The following is a 16164-nucleotide window of genomic DNA, read 5'->3' on the forward strand; positions in this document are numbered from 1 at the left end:
TCAGTGCCCATCAGTGTCCATCAGTGCTTCCAATCAGTGCTGCCTATCAGTGCTGCCTATCAGTGCCAATCAGTGCCCATTAGTGCTGCCAATTAGTGCTGAGAATCAGAGCCTATCAGTGATGCATATTAGCGCCCATCAGTACCACCTATCAGTGCCAATCAGTACTGACAATCAGTGCCCATCAGTGCCCCCTATCAGTGCCAATCAGTGTCACCTATCAGTGCACATCAGTGCCACCAATTAGTGCCCATTAATGCTGCCAATCAGTGCAGCATATTAGTGCCCATCAGTGCTGCCTATCAGTGCCCCTCAGTGCTGCCTTCGAAGGATAATTGCAATACAAATTACCTTCAAGTGCAACAACATTTTAGTTGGGAGGTACACACCAGTAGAGCACTTCGGAATTTTTATTTTTTAGACTATTACACTTAATTGTATATGTTTTAGTTACAGTTATAATGTGAATTATTGCACTTGAAGTTAATTTCCCACCACCCCTGCTAAGTCCATGTCTTTATGGACCTTGGTTTGTGCACTGGTGTGCAGTCATGTTGGAACAGGAAGGGGCCATCTCCAAATGAAATTGTCCAAAATGTCTTGGTATGCTGACACCTTAGTTCCCTTCCCAAGCCCAACCCCCAAAAAGCAACCCCAAACCCTAATCCCACCTCCACCAAATTATTTGGACCAGTGCACAAAGCATGGTCCACAAAGACATGGATGAGCGAGTTTGGGGTGGAGTTTGGGGTGGAGGAACTTGACTGACCTGCACAGAGTCCTGACCTAAACCCGATAGAATACCTTTGGGATGAATTTGAGTAGAGACTGCGAGCCAGGCCTTCTTGTCCAACATCAGTGTCTGACCTCACAAATGCCCTTCTGGAAGAATGGTCAAGGGTGGGCCAACTCAATATTGAACATTAAAGTTCATGTGCGTGTAAAGGCAGGTGTCACAATACTTTTGACTATTTATATTATATATATATATATATATATATATATATATATATATATATATATATATATATATATATATATATATACACATACATATATACATACATATACACATGTATGTGTGCTTGAGCTTTCGGGTGCACACCCTAACGCAATAGGCTGTGCATGGCTATACTCAGACTATATCCTTGCCTGAAGAAGCAAAGTTTAGGGGTTTACTTGAATGTAGTACATGTCTCAATATACCAAATGGAGCATATATGAGAATTTCAAAGAACTGGATAGAATTGTGGATTTCTGACATAGCATAAAATCCTCTTCTCTAGTAGTTCACTGGGAGACACATCAGGCCTGTGAGTATATGTTCTCTCTCTAGGAGGTTGAGCACAATGCAAATCAAAAGGCACACTGCTCAGAATACGATTTCTCCTGGCAGAGAAGTTTCTGACAGGAGGCAGTGCAGTGCCGGGCTTAGGAATAAATTACTATAAAAGACTTATGGGAAGGAAGGGTTTTAAAACAATAAGTGTAACTGTAATAAAAGATCATCAGATCAACCTAAATCAATTATTACAATATAAAGAAAAATCGTCTACAAGTGGCGTAGGTGTCAAATAACTGCTAAACTATCCAAGACTTACTGACTCAAATTCAGCTCAAGAGCTGACCATTTAATGCTAAAAGAAGTCTCCATGAACCCCAACTTTTCACTGTGGAATCTACAAGTAAGTCTTACAACAGTTTATGTCAAAGTGCATGAATCTACAACAAGAAAGAGACTGCACATTTTTTAACCTGTATTCTTTATGTACCAAGAAATGAAATTGCTGTCAAAAAGAACATTAGAGCAAGACTACTGTTTGCCATTGAACGTATAAGTAAAGACCAGGTTTTCTAGAACAATGTGCTATGGACTGATGAATCAAAGATAGGGTTTTATTACCACAGTATCTGTAGGAATGTTTGCTTTTCTCATAGATTCACAAACCAAAGACAGCCTGTAAAGCAATTGTGGTCGACATGTTATGGTTTGAGATTACTTTGTTTTAATAGAGAATTCAATAGACTTGTCAGCATCTTTTGCTATAACAGAGTCATATAAAAGCACATGGTTATGAAAATTACAGTCACACTTGGAAACACTGTCATGATCAGGATCCGAATAGGACTGTAATAAAGGCACATAACTGGTACGCGATACACAAGAGTTATAAATGGGAAACTGGTCAGCAGTTTTAATGCAGTTCTGACTGCAGGTCTGGGACCAGGACCTAATCTCTTCTGTAGCCCAATCTATGTGCAGATTGTGAAGTTTAAGCCAGGGGTACCCTAAGATAAGGGGATAAGCAGGAGATGAGATCAAGTAGAAGCTGATTGTCTCCCTATGAAAATCCCCAATGGTCAAGGTAATAGGTACAGTGCACAAGGTGACCAGGCCCATGGACAAGGGAGAGGTATCAACAGCTAAGACTTAAAAGGGTCTGTGAACCTTAGTCACAGGAATCTGTAGACAGTGTGCTAGGCCCCTATCAAAGAAGTTGCTTGCAGCACCAGAATCTACGAACGCCGAGAGATAATCAGAAAATTTGGCAGAGCTAAGTTGTGCAGAAAAAAATAGTTTATCTCTCAGGGAAACTGACACAGTATAGTCTATTGGAGTGGACCCCACCCACACTAGACTCTTGCCATTTTTCAGGCAGCTGGCAACAAAGTCCCCGTGGTTGCCACAGTATAAGCAGAGTCCCTGAGATCTTCTTCCAATTTGCATGGGCTCATCCTCCAGGAGGGGCTGAGAGGGCTCAGCAAGGGTTAATGAAGAAGAAGAAGAAGTAGGCGGTGTACTGGGGGGCAAAGAAACAAACCTCTCTGTATGGCTTTTCCGTAAACGCCTGTCTATACAGGTGGCTACTTGCATGGTTTAATTCAATGGCTTTGATTCAAGGCAGTGTATGAAGGAGTTTTTGATGGAGTCTGATAAGCCCAACCTGAACTGGCTTCTTAGAGCTGGGTCATTCCACCCTGAGTCAGGTGCCCAGCGGCGGAAATCAGAACAGTATTGTTCAGCGGTGCGTTTATCTTGACATAATGAACTAAGGTTAGCTTCAGCTGAATGGGCACGGTCAGGATCATCATACAGTAAACTTAAGGCCTTGAAAAAATCTGGCTGGGTCATCTGCAGCGAGACTAAATGCCCAAGACTAGGGATCCCCCTGCAACCATGTAATAATCTGGTTAACCCGCTGTGCTTCAGAACCAGAGGAGTGTGACTTAAGCTTAAAGTATAGCATGCAACTATTTTTAAAGTTGGAAACACATAGGGGTCACCAGAAAAACGATCAGGTGAGTTAACTTTGGGCTTTGGCTCCCCCGTTACTGCTGGAGGTGCATTTACATGAACAGACAGTCCCTGGACTTGGTGTGCCAGTTTTCTAATTTCTTCAGCAAATTAGCGAGCCTCTGTAGAGTCCATCTTCACTGAATTTTTTTATTTTTTTTTAAAGGCTTGTGATGTCATGTCTACCCCAATGCAGGTGGCTCAGACACTATGGCTACTTTGTGCTTCACTTATAGCAGTCCCCTTTCCCATAAGGCAAGCAAGTCTACTGATACTCAATAGCCCCCAGGACTTATACACAATGCTATAGTGCCTGGTTACCACACCAGGACAGATGTGAACTGAGCAAAGCAAATACAGTAGATACTTGCAGTTAGCAGAAAGATAATGTGGTTCTATGACAGTCGAGGTAAAAAGGCAGGCTGAGTTCAAGGAATAGTCCAATAATTTGATCCAAAGTAATGCACAGGGAAATCCAAACTAGCAAAGCAGAGCAGACAGACAGGGAGCTTGATCAGGAACAACACACGTATCACTCACCATCACAAGCACCCAAATGAGGTTTGAGCTGGCTTATAACAGGTTTGGTTTCCATCCAGAGGCCGATTACATTAACCTGCAGGTGGACACACAGACAAGAAGAGTGCCATAGCCAAACCCTGGATGCTGGAATGAAGAACAGGAGCACCAAGTGATCCTGACACTTAGTACTTGGTGGAGAAACCCTTTTTGGCAAGCACAGAGGTAAGACGTTTCTTGTAGTTGGTTACCAGATTTGCACACATCTCAGGAGACATTTTGGTCCACTCTTCTTTACAGATTTTCTCTAAATCCTTAAGGTTTCTTGGCTGTCACTTGGCAACTCGCAGTTTCAGCTCCCTCCATAAATTTTCTATAGGATATAGACTGGCTAGGCCACTCCCTGACCATAATGTACTTCTTCTTGAGCTACTCCTTTGTTTGTTGGTGGTATGTTTAGGGTCATTGTCATGCTAGAATAACCATTCGCGACCCATCTTCCGTGTTCTGGCTGAGGGTAGAAGGTTATCATATAAGATTTTACAATACATGGCCCCTGCATAATGTTTACCTCCTTTGTGCTCGACTGTAGGCATGTGTTCTTAGGGTCATAGTCAGCAATTTTCTTGCGAGTCCCCCCCCCCCCTGAAGAAGGCACATGTACAGGCCCAACTGAAGTTTGCCAATGAACATCTAAATGATCCAGAGAAGGATTGAGAGAAAGTGCGGTGGTCAGATGAGACCAAAATTGAGCTCTTTGGCATCAATTCAACTTGTTGTGTTAGGAGGAAGAAAAATGCTGACTATGACCCTAAGAACACCATCCCTACAGTCAAGAACAGAGGTGGAAACATTATGCTTTTGGGCTGTTTCTCTGCTAAATGTACAGACCGACTTTGCCACATTGAAGGGCCAATGCACAGTGCCATTTATTGTAAAGTCTTGGATGTGGACCTTCATCCCTAAGCCAGGACACTAAAGATGGGTCGTGAATGGGTCTTCCAGCATGAGAATGACCCTAAACATACAGCCAAGGTAACAAAGGAGTGGTTTAAGAAAAAGTATATTAAAAGGTCATGGTGTGGCCTAGCCAATCCTATAGAAAATTTATGGGAGGGAGCTAAAACTTTGAGTTGCCAAGTGACAGCAAAGAAATCTTAAGGATTTAGAGAAGATCTGTAAAGAAGAGTGGACCAAGATGTGTGCAAATCTGGTCACCAACTACAAGAAACGTCTTACCTCTGTGCTTGCCAACAAGGGTTTCTCCACCAAGTACTAAGTCATGTTTTGCTTGAGGATCAAATACTTATTTCACTCACTGAACTGCAACTCAATTTATAACATTTGAATCATGTGTTTTTTTCTGGATTTTTGGTTGATATTCTGTCTCTATCATTTAAAATACACCTATAATGAGAAATATACACCCTTCATTTCTTTGTAAGTGGGCAAAATTAATGTTAAATTACAAAATTTGAAGGGGATAATATAATTATTTTCCCCACTGTATATAATGGTTTCTCAAAGTGACAACATCACTTTATGACTAAGATATATATATATTCTTACTTCTCCCCAGCTTCCATAGTTCCAACGAGGACAGGGTCCAGAATTACAATGTCTTGATTCTGCAGGCTTCGTTGTCTCATCACAAAAATGACTAATCCTTCCTTCACTATCTTGGCATACAACAACCCGGCGCTCAAAACCACCTGCACAAGTGCTGGAACACTATATAAAAGAAGTTTAAAAGGAATTAATTATTAATATTAAAACAGTTACAGTTACCATGTGTGAAAAAGGCTGAGATAAAAGATGCATGGATAGAAACCAATGAACAATCAAATTTAAAAAGTGTAAGGTAAAAAGTGTAAAATATAATGTTTCTTATACCGTATATACTCGAGTATAGGCCGACCCGAATATAAGCCGAGGCCCCCAATTTACCCCCAAAAAAACTGGCAAACTTATTGACTCGTGTATAAGCCGAGGGTGAGACATGCCTGTCCATCCCTGTGTGTGTGTCCGTCCATCCCTGTGTGTCCGTCCATCCCTGTGTGTCCGTCCATCCCTGTGTGTCCGTCCATCCATCCCTGTGTGTGTGTGTGTCCATCCATCCATCCATCCCTGTGTGTGTGTGTCTCCATCCATCCATCCATCCATCCCTGTGTGTGTGTGTCTCCATCCATCCATCCATCCCTGTGTGTGTATCCATCCATCCATCCGTGTGTGTGTGTGTGTGTCTCCATCCATCCGTGTGTGTGTGTGTGTGTCTCCATCCGTGTGTGTGTGTGTGTGTGTGTGTGTGTGTGTGTGTGTGTGTGTGTCCAGCCTACCTGTGTCCCGAGCCTTTGTCCCGAGCCTCCGTCCCGTGCCTTGCCTCCTTGCCTCCGTCCCGTGCCGTGCCTTGCCTCCGTCCCGTGCCGTGCCTTGCCTTGCCTCCGTCCCGTGTCGTGCCTTGCCTTGCCTCCGTCCCGTCCCGTCCCGTGCCTTGCCTTGCCTCCGTCCCGTGCCCTCTTCGTCGGCGCCTCGGCGGCCATTGTAAAATTCAAAAGCCGCGCCTCCGCCTTCGCCTGTGATAGGCGGAACACTGAATTTCCCAGCAGCCTGTGTTCCGCCTATCACGGACATCGTATCATCCTCGTCCGTAGTACGAGGATGATACGATGTCCGTGATAGGCGGAACACAGGCTGCTGGGAAATTCAGTGTTCCGCCTATCACAGGCGAAGGCGGAGCCGGAGGCGCGGCTTTTGAATGATAGAATGGCCGCTGTCTGTCTGCTCGACACGCTGATCGAGCGGGCAGACAGCGATGACTCGAGTATAAGCCGAGGGGGGCACTTTCAGCCTCAAAAAAGAGGCTGAAAATCTCGGCTTATACTCGAGTATATACGGTAAATATAAAAAAAACAAGACCATCACCATCACACATTTTTTCTAAAGAGTATAAAGTGAACTAAGTCACTATATGTGTCTGTTGTTGCACTGGTAAAACTAAAATATGTAAAAATGACTAGCACAAAGACCAAATTATTTACCACAATCAGCAAAGATAAGAAAAGAATCTAGGACAAAAAATGTTATAAAGGATATGTAAGGTTGAATGAATTCACACATGTCAAATTCAATAAAAAAGCTTACTGCTCCCCATGGTCCAGTCCGCCACTGGTTCCCTCGAGCCGGCTTTTTTTGGTTGATGGAATTGTGTACATCATTTTCTCTGGACTTTTGTGGTCTGTCTGGTTGTGGAAACAGCATTGGATGGTTATGATTACCAGGAAAATGATTGTGTATTTGACATGGTGCTATATTGCAGTCTTGTTCTATAATAGGCCTGTTCTCAGGATCACAGTTTTCTTCATCAATCATTCCATGATAACTTGTGCAAACAACTTGTCTCATAATTTTTCCTTTTCCACATGTTACTGGGCACTGTTGAAATGTAAGAACGTCACCACAGGTTAACTCATTATACAATGAGTTTTATATAAAATTATCTTTTCACCTGTACTTATACTTACAGGAGACCAGTCACCAGATTGCCATTCTCCACATGGTGTAAAACAGCTAGAGACTTCAGACGGTCGTGGTAAAACTGTACAAAAAGATTCTTCAGCTACTCCACCTAGTGCATCTCGACAGCTGACATATCGAGCACGATTACCCCTTCCGCAAGAGGCAGAGCACTAGAATTACACAATAAATTGCCGCATGACCTACTGAAATAGCTCAAAGCTTTATATAAGACAGTAAAACGGGTGATTACTAATAAGCAAAATTCTGATATCGCAAATTAAAGCAAATGGTATACAATAAGGAAACTTGTGTTCACATCATAGTTATCTCTGGTATTTATCTGAAATCTCCTTAAAAAAACAAAACAAATGAAAAGAAGATTTTGTATATTCTTCCTGGCACAGCCCATATAATTGCTAGACACAATCAGCCTATGCAGGGACAGATGAGTCCAGACAGTTTGTAATGTAGACCAAATAAGCATTGCATGACACTTACTGGCGTCCATGACCCATATCTCCATTGTGCATTCTTTTGTACTTGATCTACAGGAGAGATAGTTGGTAATATACGGGACTGTACCGGACAAGGAATCCTTTCACAATCCTGCAGATATAAAACTAACATAATTACAATTTTACTAGCACCAATATGAAAACAAGGCAATATTGTGTAATATGTGCATTAGTTTTTATTTATTATACTCTTACTTATCAGAATTCAAATTAAAATAGAATATTTGTTAAGTTCAAAAAAGTAGATGAAATCGAAGTCTAAACAGTACTCATGCACATACCCACGGTTTAATATGAAAATGATAGAGGTTGTGGAAACTATAGTGCGGCTTTAACAGTTGATGGCATGTATTTAGACATGGGGGTTATTTACGAAAGGCAAATCCACTTTGCACTGCAAGTGCACTTGGAAGTGCAGTCGCTCTAAATCTAAGGGGTAGATCTGAAATGATTGGAAGCTCTGCTGATTTTATCATCCAATCATGTTCAAGCTAAAATGCTGTTTTTTATTTTCCTTACATGTCCCCCTCGGATCTACAGCGACTTTACTTCCAAGTGCACTTGCAGTGCAAAGTGGATTTTCTTTTAGCAAATAACCCCCATAAAATTGTTAATGATTTCTTATTATTTACATAGTATTAGTTCTGATACTAGGGTTTAGTTTTATTGTTCTTATTACTGATTGTTATAGTATTCTTCATTTCGTCCCAGCTGATGTACAAACCTGGGATGAACCCAACTGTGGCATATCTTTTATGTGGGTAATATATACGTATACATACTGTATGCCTTATACAGATGTTATGCCTTATTTGAAATCATTCTACATCATATGCTATGCTAATTTGCCCCTTTCATATGTACAACCATTATATTTACATTCTTGGTGTGCTTGTAATTGTTTGCACAATCTCAATAAACAGTTTGTTTTAATGAAAAAAAAAAATGAATATTTGCCTGGCTGTCTGTTGGTCGAGAAGCTGCATTGCATTCACGTTCATCCAAAGCTGGCTCATAAGTTCCTGTACTGCACTTTACAGTTCGAAGTTGGTAGCCTTGTCCACATGTAACTGAGCACTGTTAAAGAACATTACAGCCACACTGTTTTTTAAGGATATCAAGAATACTCAATCAAACATTACAACTGAAAACAATAATATGTGGGTTTTTAAAAAAGATATAAAACTGTTTATATTTCTAACGTCAGACAACTAGAAGTGATTTAATCTGTTGATTTTTGTAATTCAGACCCTATGAGGCAAGGGTAAAAGCCCAGCAAACACACAATTGTGGGTCTATATATTTGGAACACATCCACCTTTGGCCAAACCTTGTGCAAAATAGGTACAAATTAGCTATATGTACATAATAAAACCATTCTAACTAAATATACAGTGCTATTTACACAATGTAAGACATGAACAATACATAGATTTAATTTATACATACTGGTCCCCAAGGTCCCATATGCCAATAAGAACATTCTTGAAGCTCACAGGATATGACTGACTCAGGTTTGTTGTTTGGGTCACAATAATCGTCTTTCAGTTGTTCGTCATTTAACTGGCACATCACATGACGGCGTCTTTTACCTTTTCCACATGTCACCAGGCACTAAAAAATAAATGAAAAAAAGAAAAAAGAAATAAGAAGACCTTCAGTCTGAAACTTGAACTATAGGATATATGGAGATTGTTACATTGCAGGTACTTTCCAAAATGGGACTATTTATGCTTTGATTTGAAAATGATTTGATTTTTTCTTGATCATACATCACGGGACATAGAGCCTTCATTACATAGTGGGTTAGATAGGCGTCTTTGGTGATTGGACACTGGCTAACCCCAATTAAGGAGAATTCCTCCCCTATATAACCCCTCCCATATGGGAGGCACCTCCGTTTTTTTCACCAGTATCTCTGGGCTACAAACTAGAGTTCCAGAAGGTTCCACCATCTCGCTTTCTAGGGTCAAGGGTCTCCAAAGATCTAGTAATGAGAAGACCGCTACTTTTGGCCTTGGATCACTTGCTATCTCAGGGGGTGATAGTCGAAGTGGACCCAAAAGAACAGGGTTCAGGGTTTTACTCGAATCTCTTCCCCATTGCAAAACAAAATGGGGATGTCAGACCCATCCTGGATCTGAATTAATTACACATTCTGTCCTTCTGAATGCAATCAATACGTTCTGTGGTCTCCACCCTCCAAGGAGGTGAATTTATGGCATCAATAGATATCAAGGATGCATATCTTCGTGTGCCGATATTTCCCGCTCCCAAAAATATCTAATATTTGCGGTAGATCAGCGCCATTTTCAATTTGTGGCCCTTCCTTTCGGTCTTGCAACAGCTCCTCGAGTTTTCACGAATATTCTAGACCCTCTCTTAGCAAACCTAAGAGCTCAGGGCATAACCGTGATAACTTATCTAGACGATTTGCTACTCATAGAGCAGACAGTAGCGCACCTGAACCACAGTGTTCTCAAAACAGCAGAACACCTGGAAATACTAGGTTGGATTATAAACCTAGAAAAGTCTTCCTTGCAACTGTCAACAAGGTTGGAATATCTGGGCATAATCATAGACACCGCTCAAGGCAGGGTGTTTCTACCAGAGCCAAAAGCAAAGGCCATAAAGGTTCTGGTCTGCCTAGTGTTAAGCAGAAGGAGTTCCTCCATTCAGGTATGTATGAGACTCTTAGGAAAAATGGTCGCCTCCTTCGAGGCCATTCCATTTGCCCAGTTTCACTCAAGGCCTTTACAGAGATGCATCCTTGCGGCTTGGAACAAGAAGCCCCAAAACTTGGATCTTCCTATGCGCTTGTCCCCGGGGATACGCAAAGGTCTCAATTGGTGGTTACAGACCAATAATCTTCTGAAAGGCAAGACCTTTCTTCCACTTCCATGGAAAATCATAACCATGGATGCCAGCCTGACAGGCTGGGGAGAAGTGCTGGAAGAGGTAGGCACACAGGGAAGATGGTCCGCGACCGAAAGACTCTTGCCCATAAATATTCTTGAAATTCGGGCAATTTACATGGCCCTCATGGGTTGGTCTTAGAAACTACAGGGTCACCCTATTTGAATACAGTCCGACAATGCCACGGCTGTGGCTTATATCAATCACCAAGGTGGCACCAAAAGTCTGGATGCAGAAAGAGAGGTGAATCGCATACTTGCTTGGGCAGAAAGGCATCCAGGAGTGGAAAATTGGCAAGTGGATTTTCTAAGCCACCAGCAGTTATGTCCAGGAGAATAGGTTCTACACCACAACATATTTCAGGCCATATGTCACTGATGGGGTACTCTTGATGTAGATCTGTTTGTGTCCAGATTCAACAAGAAGCTGGACAAGTTTGTGTCGAGAACAAAAGACATACTTTCTCAGAGGTCAGTTGCTCTGATCGGTACAATCTAATCTATGCCTTCCCACCGAATCCCTTTCTGCCACGGTTCCTGGGAAGAGTCAAAAGAGAAGCAAAGTTGGTTCTTTTAGTAGCCCCGGTTTGGCCCAGACGATCTTGGTATGCAAAGATCATGAAGATGGCAGTAGGCAGGCCTTGGACCCTTTCTCTCCAGCGAGACCTACTCTTGCAGGGTCCAATCTACCATACTGCATTACACAGTCTGAATTTGATGGTTTGGCTGCTGAGACCCACATTCTGAAAGACCGTGGACTCTCAGAGTCAGTCCTCCCTACTCTGGTCAATGCCAGAAAGCCGGCCTTCAGGCTTATTTACTACAAAATCTGGAAGGCCTGTGTTTCCTGGTGTGAACCCAGGGGATGGCATCCTAGAAAGTATGTCGTTAGCAGGATTTTGGCCTTTCTTCAATCAGGCCTAGAAATGAATTTGGCCGTAAGCACTATCAAAGTGCAGATTTCAGCTTTGTCAGTGTTTTTTCAGAACCCACTTGCATCACATTCATTTGTCCGGGCTTTTATTCAGCGGGCCGTGTGGTTAAAACTGCCAGTTAAACCTCCAGTGTGCCCATGGGATTTGAATTTAGTCCTGTCTGCATTGCAGGGACAGCCATTTGAACCACTGCATCAGGCTTCTTTAGCACTTTTGACTAAGAAATTTGTCTTCTTGATAGCCATATCCTCGGTCAGGAGAGTTTCAGAGCTAGCAGCTCTTTCAAGCAAGGAACCTTATTTGATTATTCACAAGGACCGAGTAGTAATGCGTCCTAATACCCAAGGTGGTGTCAGGATACCATTTGAATCAAGATGTGATCCTACCATCCTTTTTTCCAAATCCGCAGTCTGTGGAAGAGGAATCATTGCACACTATTGATGTGGTAAGAGCAATCACTATCTATCTGCAGTCAACTGCTTAGATAAGAAAGACTGATTGTTTATTTATCTTGCCAGAAGGCCCTAGAAAAGGTCAGGCAGCTTCAAAATCCACTCTCTCGAGACAGATTAGACAAGTTATTCTTCAGGCCTATGGTATGAAGGAGAAGACTCCTCCTTTTCAAGTGAAAGCGCACTCAACTAGGGCTGTTAGCGCTTCTTGGGCAGTGCATCACCAGGCCTCCATGGCTCAGATCTGTAAGACTGCGACTTGGTCATCAGTCCCTACATTTACCAGATTTTATCAGGTGGATGTAAGAGGACAAGAGGATACCGCCTTCGGGCGCAGTGTTTTGCAAGCTGCAGTTTAGTTCCTCTGGTCCGTGGAGGTCTATAATTTTGATCTGTGTCTCCCTCCCCTCAAACTGAGCATTGCTTTGGGACATCCCACTATGTAATGAAGGCTCTGTGTCCCGTGATGTATGATCAAGAAAATAGGATTTTTAAATACAGCTTACCTGTAAAATCCTTTTCTTGAGGCTCCCGCCCTTCTTGGGTTTTATGTGGTTTCCTATTGCTTTGCTACGAAACTGAAGGTGCCTATCTAACCCACTGTGTAATGAAGGCTCTGTGTCCCGTGATGTACTCTCAAAAAATAATTGTACAGGTAAGCTGTATTTAAAAATCCTATTTTTAAAGGCAAATATCACTTTTTAAGGGAAATTTTCCTTTAGCTTAGTGAATGAAGTGAAGCTCTGCTGACTTCCATCATCCAATTATGTGCTATGGTGCTGGTGCTGTACTGTATATGTGAGTTGGTATGCAGTGGGATGCCCATATAACCATATGTGAATAGGTTTTAAGTTTGTAATACAGCATTAGGAATTGGGAGACTGTTTGCTACAGGAATGGACCATTAGGCTAAACTTTAATCAATATTTTAAAAAAATGCCATGCTCAAATGTGTGTAACACAATTCATAAAATATACACCAGAAACAAATGTGACAATAATTGCTACTAAATAACAAAATGACATAAAGTGTACAAATAATTTTCAAATGATAAATAATACATTGATATAAAAGTCCACAGGGTGAATGTGTAAACAATAAAGTTCTCGTATGTAAAAATAATGGTGTCTTATTCCTTGAGTTCCACAAACGAAGAGATGTGCAGCATCCAGAGTGTCCTCCAAGCCAACACCACTATGCACTCAATGGATATAAACTTTCACCATGAATATCATTAGATGACAATTAGACTATTCCAGAATTACTAGGTCTTCACCGCAGGGACCACCCATGACCAATGACAGGCACTATGTGGGAAGAATCGCTTGTGCAATGGAGCCACAAAAACTTTTACAGTGTAATATTTTTTTAATTAAGAAATCAATGTAGCTCAATGAACGTTACAAACAGAATAATCCAGCCAATTTGGTAAAAATTACAATAATGTAGCTTCAGGAGTGCTTACATCATAAACTTGCAGAGAAAGCACTTGCTGCAATCCCTGAGGACATGCCCTCGCACGAAACACATTGGAGAGGAGCTATGTGCTGATGTCACACTACCGCTTCCACATCTGTAATCGGTGGCCATCTTTGTAAGTGCATTCTCTGAAATTTTATGATGTGATTGCTCCTGGAGCTATATTAGTGCAATTTTTACCAATTTGACTGAATAATTCTGTTTTCTTTAATCTTTTAATCTTTTATTGAGCTGCATTAATCACCCCCCCCCCCCCCCCCTGTAATTCTAGAATAGCCTAATTGTCATTTGTTGCATGGTGCAAGTTTATATCCAGTGACTGCATAATGGTGTTGGCTTGGAGGACGCTGTACATCTCTTTGGTTGTAGAACTCAAGGAAAAAGATACCATTCTTTTTACATAAAATAACTTTATTGTTTTAATTATAGGAAGATTGAACAAAGGACTGTTTTTTCACTTTGGTGGTGGACCACCCTGTAGACTTTTAAATCAAAGTTTATTTATCTTTTGTACACTTTGTGTCATTTTGTCATTTACTAAAAAAAAAAATTCCTGGTGTATGGTGTATATTTTCTGAATTGTGAGCGTGGCAATTTTTGGAAAAATTCTATTTGAGGTTTATATATTGACCTTTAATGCCAGCTGCCACTCAGTTTCTCTAGCACTGACTTTTTGAGGTTTAAGCCCCTTTCACACGGATCTCTCCGCTGATCCCAGCTGAGCAGGTGGATGACAAATCCATTTCCGTTTGGCTATGCAGAACGGACAAGGACAGAGCTTGCTCTTCTTTACGGGGTGGTCAGATGGAAACAGACTGCATGTCCATTTCCTTCCAATTGTCATCCGATCCAACCTGCTGGAAGGATGACGAACGTATCGTCATATGTTTGTTTTCAGCAGATTTTGTTGGATCAGATACCCGGCGGCTGGTCGGTTTATTTTAACAGTGAGAGACAGAAAAACAACAAAAAAATATGCAGAAAAACGCATTTAAAAAAAGTTATAAATTGATTTGCATTTTAATGAGTGAAATAAATATTTGATACCCTATCAATCAGCAATATTTATGGCTCCCAGGTGTCTTCTATGCAGGTAACAAGCTGAGATGAGGAGCACTCCCTAAAGAGAGTGCTCCTCGTTTCAGCTTGTTACCTGTATAAAAGACACCTGTCCACAGAAGCAATCAATCAATCAATCAGATTTCAATAGATCTTACCTTGGGGAGTTTCAATAATTATGAGAACGGTAAGGAATCAGCCCAGAACTACATGGGAGAATCATGTCAGTGATCTCAAGGCAGCTGGGACCATAGTCACCAAGAATACAATTGATAACACACTACGCTGTGAAGGACTGAAATTCTGCAGCACCCACAAAGCCCTCCTGCCCAAGAAAGCACACGTACAGGCCCATCTGAAGTTAGCTAATGAACATCTGAATGATTCAGAGGAGAACTGGGTGAAAGTGTTGTGGTCAGATGAGACCAAAACCAAGCTCTTTGGCATCAACTAAACTCACCCTATTTGGAGGAGGAAGAATGTTCCCAAGAACACCATCCCTGCCATCAAACATGGAGGTGGAAACATTATGCTTTGGCTGTGTTTGTCTGCTAAGGGGATAGGACAACTTCACTGCATCAAAGGGACGATGGACTGGGCCATGTACCATCAAATCTTGGGTGAGAACTTCCTTCCCTCAGCCAGGGCATTGAAAATGGGTTGTGGATGGGTATTCCAGCATGACAATGACCCAAGACACATGGCCAAGGCAACAAAGGAGTTACGCAAGAAGAAGCACATTAACCATCTGACATCCACGCTATGGCCGAATGACGGCCACAGCACGGATGTGAATTCTCGGGAGGCTGTCATATGATGGCCCCCCTGTGAACGCTCTCTGCAGGGCGCACGTGGAGTGCGCTGTAATCACCAAGGGTCACTGAGACACCGATCCCGGCCCCTTACCATGTGATCAGCTGTCAGCCAATGACAGCTGATCACATGATCACAAGAAAAGCTCAGTGAGCGTTTTTTTTTCTCCTCACGCCAACAGTGGAGGAGAAAAAAAAGCCGATCACCGGCTCAGCTTAACATCGATCCTGAAACAGAAGAAGCAATTATGCCTCAAAATTGGAACCTGAAAGTGCCCACAAGTGCCACCTATCAATGCCCACAAGTGCCACCTATCAATGTCCACCAGTGGTGCCAATCATTGCCACATATAAGTGCTGCCTATCAGTGTAACCGATCAGTGCCCATCACTGACACCTATCAGTGCCCATCACTGACACCTATCAGTGCCCATCACTAACACCTCATCAGTGTACATCAATGATGGACAAAAGTTACCCAGTTTAAATTTTTATACCAAAATGTTAAAAAAACGTTTTTTTTTTTAATTCTGTCTTTTTACATTTTTTTAACAAAAAATAAAAACCACACAGGTGATCAAATACCACCAAAAGAAAGCTCTATTTGGGGGGTAAAAAATTATAAAATGTAATTTGGGTACGGTGTTGTATGACCACGCAACTGTC

The 16164-nt window shown here is 41.9% G+C and overlaps 1 protein-coding gene across 1 annotated transcript in view; it reads right to left on the bottom strand.

The window, feature by feature from the left end:
* ADAMTS20 (ADAM metallopeptidase with thrombospondin type 1 motif 20) overlaps positions 1–16164 on the bottom strand; it is a 298739-nt gene that overhangs the window by 89432 nt on the left and 193143 nt on the right. Inside the window, exons 22-27 of the mRNA XM_077472691.1 lie at positions 9295–9459; positions 8803–8922; positions 7829–7936; positions 7336–7500; positions 6956–7246; positions 5384–5545 (exon numbers count right to left, since the gene is read on the bottom strand). Coding sequence (XP_077328817.1) covers positions 5384–5545; positions 6956–7246; positions 7336–7500; positions 7829–7936; positions 8803–8922; positions 9295–9459 — 1011 coding nt within the window. The remainder of the gene's footprint in view (positions 1–5383; positions 5546–6955; positions 7247–7335; positions 7501–7828; positions 7937–8802; positions 8923–9294; positions 9460–16164) is intronic.

This window comes from Lithobates pipiens, unplaced genomic scaffold, assembly GCF_037356315.1.
Source record: "Lithobates pipiens isolate NorthernLeopardFrog02 unplaced genomic scaffold, aLitPip1_a1.2 Scaffold_8, whole genome shotgun sequence".
Taxonomy (NCBI): domain Eukaryota; kingdom Metazoa; phylum Chordata; class Amphibia; order Anura; family Ranidae; genus Lithobates; species Lithobates pipiens.